At 39.3% G+C, this 9,247-nt stretch overlaps 1 protein-coding gene across 6 annotated transcripts in view; it reads right to left on the bottom strand.

The window, feature by feature from the left end:
• LOC110514870 (caskin-1) overlaps positions 1 to 7,567 on the bottom strand; it is a 142,042-nt gene extending 134,475 nt beyond the window's left edge. The window contains exon 1 of one of the 6 annotated variants that reach the window (XM_036973587.1): positions 6,668 to 7,567. In XM_036973587.1, coding sequence (XP_036829482.1) covers positions 6,668 to 6,755 — 88 coding nt within the window. In that variant the 5' untranslated portion in view covers positions 6,756 to 7,567. The remainder of the gene's footprint in view (positions 1 to 6,667) is intronic. The other 5 variants (XM_036973586.1, XM_036973589.1, XM_036973588.1 and 2 more) reach the window with 5 other exon arrangements.
• Positions 7,568 to 9,247: the final 1,680 nt, after the last annotated feature.

Here is a 9,247-nt window from a genome sequence, read left to right as displayed (position 1 = left end):
TCTATATCATCAATATCACTGGTCTATATCATCAATATCACTGGTCTATATTATCAATATCACTGGTCTATATCATCAATATCACTGGTCTATACCATCAATATCACTGGTCTATATTATCAATATCACTGGTCTATATCATCAATATCACTGGTCTATATTATCAATATCACTGGTCTATATCATCAATATCACTGGTCTATATATCACTGGTCTATATCATCAATATCACTGGTCTATATCATCAATATCACTGGCCTATATCATCAATATCACTGGTCTATATATCACTGGTCTATATTATCAATATCACTGGTCTATATTATCAATATCACTGGTCTATATCATCAATATCACTGGTCTATATATCACTGGTCTATATTATCAATATCACTGGTCTATATCATCAATATCACTGGTCTATATCATCAATATCACTGGTCTATATTATCAATATCACTGGTCTATATCATCAATATCACTGGTCTATATATCACTGGTCTATATCATCAATATCACTGGTCTATATCATCAATATCACTGGTCTATATTATCAATATCACTGGTCTATATCATCAATATCACTGGTCTATATTATCAATATCACTGGTCTATATCATCAATATCACTGGTCTATATCATCAATATCACTGGTCTATATATCACTGGTCTATATTATCAATATCACTGGTCTATATCATCAATATCACTGGTCTATATTATCAATATCACTGGTCTATATCATCAATATCACTGGTCTATATCATCAATATCACTGGTCTATATCATCAATATCACTGGTCTATATCATCAATATCACTGGTCTATATTATCAATATCACTAGTCTATATCATCAATATCACTGGTCTATATTATCAATATCACTGGTCTATATATCACTGGTCTATATATCACTGGTCTATATTATCAATATCACTGGTCTATATTATCAATATCACTGGTCTATATCATCAATATCACTGGTCTATATTATCAATATCGCTGGACTATATATCACTGGTCTATATCATCAATATCACTGGTCTATATCATCAATATCACTGGTCTATATCATCAATATCACTGGTCTATATCATCAATATCACTGGTCTATATATCACTGGTCTATATCATCAATATCACTGGTCCATATATCACTGGTCTATATCATCAATATCACTGGTCTATATCATCAATATCACTGGTCTATATTATCAATATCACTGGTCTATATCATCAATATCACTGGTCTATATATCACTGGTCTATATCATCAATATCACTGGTCTATATCATCAATATCACTGGTCTATATTATCAATATCACTGGTCTATATCATCAATATCACTGGTCTATACCATCAATATCACTGGTCTATATCATCAATATCACTGGTCTATATTATCAATATCACTGGTCTATATATCACTGGTCTATATATCACTGGTCTATATCATCAATATCACTGGTCTATATCATCAATATCACTGGTCTATATTATCAATATCACTGGTCTATATCATCAATATCACTGGTCTATATTATCAATATCACTAGTCTATATCATCAATATCACTGGTCTATATTATCAATATCACTGGTCTATATATCACTGGTCTATATATCACTGGTCTATATTATCAATATCACTGGTCTATATTATCAATATCACTGGTCTATATCATCAATATCACTGGTCTATATTATCAATATCGCTGGACTATATATCACTGGTCTATATCATCAATATCACTGGTCTATATCATCAATATCACTGGTCTATATCATCAATATCACTGGTCTATATCATCAATATCACTGGTCTATATATCACTGGTCTATATCATCAATATCACTGGTCTATATCATCAATATCACTGGTCTATATTATCAATATCACTGGTCTATATCATCAATATCACTGGTCTATACCATCAATATCACTGGTCTATATTATCAATATCACTGGTCTATATCATCAATATCACTGGTCTATATTATCAATATCACTGGTCTATATCATCAATATCACTGGTCTATATATCACTGGTCTATATCATCAATATCACTGGTCTATATCATCAATATCACTGGCCTATATCATCAATATCACTGGTCTATATATCACTGGTCTATATTATCAATATCACTGGTCTATATTATCAATATCACTGGTCTATATCATCAATATCACTGGTCTATATATCACTGGTCTATATTATCAATATCACTGGTCTATATCATCAATATCACTGGTCTATATCATCAATATCACTGGTCTATATTATCAATATCACTGGTCTATATCATCAATATCACTGGTCTATATATCACTGGTCTATATCATCAATATCACTGGTCTATATCATCAATATCACTGGTCTATATTATCAATATCACTGGTCTATATCATCAATATCACTGGTCTATATTATCAATATCACTGGTCTATATCATCAATATCACTGGTCTATATCATCAATATCACTGGTCTATATATCACTGGTCTATATTATCAATATCACTGGTCTATATCATCAATATCACTGGTCTATATTATCAATATCACTGGTCTATATCATCAATATCACTGGTCTATATCATCAATATCACTGGTCTATATCATCAATATCACTGGTCTATATCATCAATATCACTGGTCTATATTATCAATATCACTAGTCTATATCATCAATATCACTGGTCTATATTATCAATATCACTGGTCTATATATCACTGGTCTATATATCACTGGTCTATATTATCAATATCACTGGTCTATATTATCAATATCACTGGTCTATATCATCAATATCACTGGTCTATATTATCAATATCGCTGGACTATATATCACTGGTCTATATCATCAATATCACTGGTCTATATCATCAATATCACTGGTCTATATCATCAATATCACTGGTCTATATCATCAATATCACTGGTCTATATATCACTGGTCTATATCATCAATATCACTGGTCCATATATCACTGGTCTATATCATCAATATCACTGGTCTATATCATCAATATCACTGGTCTATATTATCAATATCACTGGTCTATATCATCAATATCACTGGTCTATATATCACTGGTCTATATCATCAATATCACTGGTCTATATCATCAATATCACTGGTCTATATTATCAATATCACTGGTCTATATCATCAATATCACTGGTCTATACCATCAATATCACTGGTCTATATCATCAATATCACTGGTCTATATCATCAATATCACTGGTCTATATCATCAATATCACTGGTCTATATCATCAATATCACTGGTCTATATTATCAATATCACTGGTCTATATTATCAATATCACTGGTCTATACCATCAATATCACTGGTCTATATCATCAATATCACTGGTCTATATCATCAATATCACTGGTCTATATTATCAATATCACTGGACTATATATCACTGGTCTATATCATCAATATCACTGGTCTATATCATCGATATCACTGGTCTATACCATCAATATCACTGGTCTATATCATCAATATCACTGGTCTATATTATCAATATCACTGGTCTATATTATCAATATCACTGGACTATATATCACTGGTCTATATCATCAATATCACTGGTCTATATCATCAATATCACTGGTCTATATCATCAATATCACTGGTCTATATTATCAATTTCACTGGTCTATATCATCAATATCACTGGTCTATATTATCAATATCACTAGTCTATATCATCAATATCACTGGTCTATATTATCAATATCACTGGTCTATATTATCAATATCGCTGGTCTATATCACCACTTGCCTTTCTAAATACATTTGATTGATAGATTGATTGATTGATTGATTGATTGATTGATTGATACTACCACAATTCTCTGTTACAGCAATATCATTAGAACAGAATAGAGTAGAACAGAATAGAGTAGATCAGAACAGATTTGAGTAGAAGAGAATAGAATAGAGTAGAACAGAACAGAACAGATTAGAATAGAATAGAATAGAGCAGAATAGATTAGAGTAGAATAGATTAGAATAGAATAGAACATAACAGAATTGAGTAGAACAGAACAGATTAGAATAGATTAGAATAGAGCAGAATAGATTAGAGTAGAACAGAACAGATTAGAGTAGAACAGAATAGAATAGAATAGAACAGAATAGAGTAGAACAGAGTAGAGTAGAACAGAACAGATTAGAATAGAATAGAGTAGAACAGAACAGAATTGAGTAGAACAGAATAGAATAGAGTAAAACAAATTAGAGTAGAACAGAACAGATTAGAATAGAACAGAATATAATAGAATATAACAGATTAGAGTAGAACAGAAGAGAGTAGAATAGAGTAGAACAGAACAGATTAGAGTAGAACAGAATATAATAGAATATAACAGATTAGAGTAGAACAGAAGAGAGTAGAATAGAGTAGAACAGAACAGATTAGAGTAGAACAGAATATAATAGAATATAACAGATTAGAGTAGAACAGAAGAGAGTAGAATAGAGTAGAACAGAACAGATTAGAGTAGAACAGAACAGATTAGAGTAGAACAGAACAGAACAGATTAGAGTAGAACAGAATATAATAAAATAGAACAGAATAGAGTAGAACATAATATAATAGAATAGAGTTGAACAGAATAGAGTAGAGCAGAACAGATTCGAGTAGAACAGAACAGGTTAGAGTAGAACAGAACAGGTTAGAGTAGAACAGAATATAATAGAATAGAACAGAATATAATAGAATAGAACAGAATAGAGTAGAACAGAATAGATTAGAGTAGAACAGAACAGGTTAGAGTAGAACAGAATAGAATAGAATAGAACAGAATAGATTAGAGTAGAAAGAGAACAGATTAGAGTAGAACAGAATATAATATTAGAACAGAATAGAGTAGAACAGAACAGATTAGAGTAGAACAGAACAGATTAGAGTAGAACAGAATATAATAGAATAGAACAGAATATAATAGAATAGAACAGAATAGAGTAGAACAGAACATAATACAGTAGAACAGAACAGATTAGAGTAGAACAGAATATAATAGAATAGAATAGAACAGAATAGAGTAGAACAGAACAGATTAGAGTAGAACAGAACAGATTAGAGTAGAACAGAATATAATAGAATATAGCTGAACAGAATAGAGTAGAACATAATAGAATAGAATAGAGTAGAACAGAATAGAGTAGAACAGAACAGAGTAGAGTAGAATAGAATAGAGTAGAACAGAATAGATTAGAGTAGAACAGAACAGATTAGAGTAGAATAGAATAGAGTAGAGTAGAACAGAACAGGTTAGAGTAGAACAGAATAGATTAGAGTAGAACAGAACAGGTTAGTGTAGAACAGAACAGGTTAGAGTAGAACAGAATAGAGTAGAGTAGAACAGAACAGGTTAGAGTAGAACAGAATAGAGTAGAACAGAATAGAGTAGAGTAGAACAGAACAGGTTAGAGTAGAACAGAACAGGTTAGAGTAGAACAGATTAGAGTAGAATAGAATAGAGTAGAACAGAATAGAACAGAACAGGTTAGAGTAGAACAGAATAGACTAGAACAGATAGCTTTACTGTGTTTTCCACCCGTGTTAGGTTACATGGAGAACAGAAACGTCTTTAGTCTAAGCGCACAAGGTGTGTGTGTGTGTGTGTGTGTGTGTGTGTGTGTGTGTGTGTGTGTGTGTGTGTGTGTGTGTGTGTGTGTGTGTGTGTGTGTGTGTGTGTGTGTAAACAGTCTTTGTGCAACAGGGGTGACTGACTAAATGACGCTGAACCTTGACAATCAGAAGGCCAGCCGCTTCATTGTGTGTGTGTCCGTCAGTCTGTCTGTAAAAGGCACGACTTGATCAGAAATCATTCAGACCAAACCCCCCCCCTCTCTCCTCCTTCTCTCTCTCTCTCTCTCTCTCTCTCTCTCTCTCTCTCTCTCTCTGTTTCTCTCTCCCCTCCTCTCCTACTTCTCTCCTCCCTCTCTCTCTCTCTCTTCCCTCTTTCCTCCTTCTCTCTCTCCTTCTCTCCTCCTTCTCTCCTCCTTCTCTCCTCTCTCTCCTCCTTCTCTCCTCCCTCTATCTCTCTCCCTCTCTCCTCCCTCTCACCTCCCTCTCTCTCTCCTCCTTCTCTCCTCTCTCTCTCCTCTCCTTCTCTCCTCTCTCTCTCTCCTCTCTCTCTCTCCTCCTTCTCTCCTCACACTCTCTCTCTCTCCTCCCTTTCTCCTCCCTCTCTCTCTCCTCCTTCTCTCCTCCCTATCTCTCATCCCTCTCTCTCTCCTTGCTTCTCTCCTCTCTCTCTCCTCCCTCTCTCCTCCTTCTCTCCTCTCTCCTTTCTCTCCTCCTTCTCTCTCCTTCTCTCTGCTGCAGTGCGCTGGGACAGGGGGCTCCCCGCGAAAAGGCCATCATTGATCAAACACTCTGCTACACACACACTGCAACCCACCCCCGCCCCCCGCCAGCCGACTGTGAAATCATGATGCACAGTAGAGTGATTCCCCCTGTTTCCGTGTCCGTGCGTGTGTGTGTGCGTCATGCATGCGTACCAGTGTGTGTGTGTGTGTGTGTGTGTGTGTGTGTGTGTGTGTGTGTGTGTGTGTGTGTGTGTGTGTGTGTGTGTGTGTGTGTGTGTTGTCGGTAAGGTGTGTGTGTGTGTGTGTGTCGGGTCCCTACTTGCTTTCCCGGGCCTCTGCAGCAGCTTCTGAACGGTGAGCAGGTCCTCCGTCTTTACTGCCTGCAGTAGTTCCTGGTCCTTCCCCATCTTCACACCCAAACCATCCTCCACTCAGCGGTCACTCTGCCTGCCACACCCCGGGGTGACGGAGCGCCCAAACCTCTCGGCCAGACCGTAAACAGCGTCCTCCGCTACAGCTGTGGAGTCTCCAGCGGAATACGGGGAGGATTGAAGGCACCGATGTCGAGGCTTTCCCGATAAGGAGAGAGGGACGGAGGGAGGGAAGGGTGGAGCGTTTAGTTTCCTGATATTCCAGAATCAACGCGCCGATCAAGAAGAATAGAATATAAATCCCGGAGGGTGTATGTTCCCGGTGTGCGTCTCCTGTCCAGATCGGTTCCGTTTCCGTGGTTGCCTCTTATCTCCTCCACTGGCCAGACACTGCAGCGGTCTGATTATAACATCCCTCTCTCTTCCTCTCCTCTGCTTCAAAAAAAAACATCATTAACAGATGGAAGCCAGCGGATGGGAAAGCAGAGAATATTTCGCGCTGAAATCGTTAAATAAATAAATAAATCGTGATGATAATAAAATGAGCGATGAGAATGATACGCGCGAAATTATTGGTGCGCGTCTAGTATCGTGAACGCGCGAGCTGTTATCGTCCCGAGGATGTGCTCGTCTCGTGCTGCTCGTTCGTAAACACAATCCTGTTGCACTCGTTGTGCCATCTCTCTCTCTCACTCTCTCTTTTGGGTAAATGTTCCCCGTGCCCGCGCTTCCCTACAGCAGCTGGCCCAGCTCGCGCTCCTAAACGTTTCCTGCTGCTTCATCCAGGGGGCGTGTCAGAAGCCACGACCGCCCAATCCCATCTCTCTGGGTCTGCAGCTTGCAGGCAGAGGTCTCTGTGTGTGGGGAGAGAGAAATAGGGAGTGAGGGTGAGGAGAGAGAGAGAGAGACAGAGACAGAGACAGAGACAGAGAGAGACAGAGACAGAGACAGAAGGGTCATGTTATCATATCATCTTCAGGACTAAAGGGAAAACATATTTAGCATCAGTTCTGATTCAGAAACTAGCCACACACACACACACACACACACACACACACACACACACACACACACACACACACGCACGCACGCACACACGCACGCACACACATACAGCACATTGCTCACTCAGGGTCAACATGTGGCTTGATGTGCCTCTGTGTGTGTGTGTGTGTGTGTGTGTGTTCGTGCGTGTGTGCGTGCGTGTGTGTGTAAGGGCGGTGTGTAAAGGAACCACAAGGAAAAAAGGAAACACACCTGGTAATTTAACCCTTCTACAGAAACTATCTGCATGGTTTAGTCTGCTTCTGTCCTCAGTTCTAGAGATCTCTCTGTCTTTGTGTAGGCAGAATGAAGATTCAAGCATACTGCCCACACAGGCAGGCAGGCAGGCAGGCAGGCAGGCAGGCAGGCAGGCAGGCAGGCACACACACAGTACAGTTATTGTCAGGAAACAGGCAAAATGTCAGTAACAGAGACAACCCAACGTATTTGTCAGGGTTTACAGACGTCTCACGGATTTACAAAACCAGCCACGTCTCGGCCACCGACGTCAAGCTAAACACCTTCTTCACTTTGAGGATAACACAGGGCCACCGACGTCAAGCTAAACACCTTCTATCGCCCGCTTTGAGGATAACACAGGGCCACCGACGTCAAAATAAACACCTTCTATCGCCCGCTTTGAGGATAACACAGGGCCACCGACGTCAAGCTAAACACCTTCTATCGCCCGCTTTGAGGATAACACAGGGCCACCGACGTCAAGCTAAACACCTTCTATCGCCCGCTTTGAGGATAACGCAGGGCCACCGACGTCAAGCTAAACACCTTCTATCGCCCGCTTTGAGGATAACGCAGGGCCACCGACGTCAAGCTAAACACCTTCTATCGCCCACTTTGAGGATAACACAGGGCCACCGACGTCAAAATAAACACCTTCTATCGCCCGCTTTGAGGATAACACAGGGCCAACGACGTCAAAATAAACACCTTCTATCGCCAGCTTTGAGGATAACACAGGGCCACCGACGTCAAGCTAAACACCTTCTTCGCTTTGAGGAAAACACAGACGCTCCCACGGGCTGTGGGCTCTCGTTCTCCGACGTCAGTAAGACATTCAACCCTTTCTAAGCTGCCGGCCCAGACGTCATCCCTAGCCGCGTCCTCAGAGCTCAGACCAGCTGGCTGGAGTGTGTTTACGGACATATTTAATCTCTCCCCTATCCCAGTCTGCTGTCCCCACATGCTTTAAGATGGCCACCATTGTTCCTGTCCCCAAGATAACTGAACTAAATGACTATCGCCCCCGTAGCACTCACTTCTGTCATCATGAAGTGCTTTGAGAGACTAGTCAAGGATCATATCACCTCCACCCAAGACCCACTTCAATTTGCTTTCCGCCCCAATAGATCCACAGACAATGCAATCTCAACCACACTGCACACTGCCCTATCCCATCTGGACGAGAGGAATACCTATGTAAGAATGCTTTTCATTGACTACAGCTCAGCATTCAACACCTTAGT

The sequence above is a fragment of the Oncorhynchus mykiss genome, unplaced genomic scaffold (assembly GCF_013265735.2).
Source record: "Oncorhynchus mykiss isolate Arlee unplaced genomic scaffold, USDA_OmykA_1.1 un_scaffold_271, whole genome shotgun sequence".
NCBI classification, from domain to species: Eukaryota; Metazoa; Chordata; class Actinopteri; order Salmoniformes; family Salmonidae; genus Oncorhynchus; species Oncorhynchus mykiss.
The sequence above is the reverse complement of the archived record's forward strand: the minus strand, read 5'-3'. Positions and strand labels throughout refer to the sequence as shown.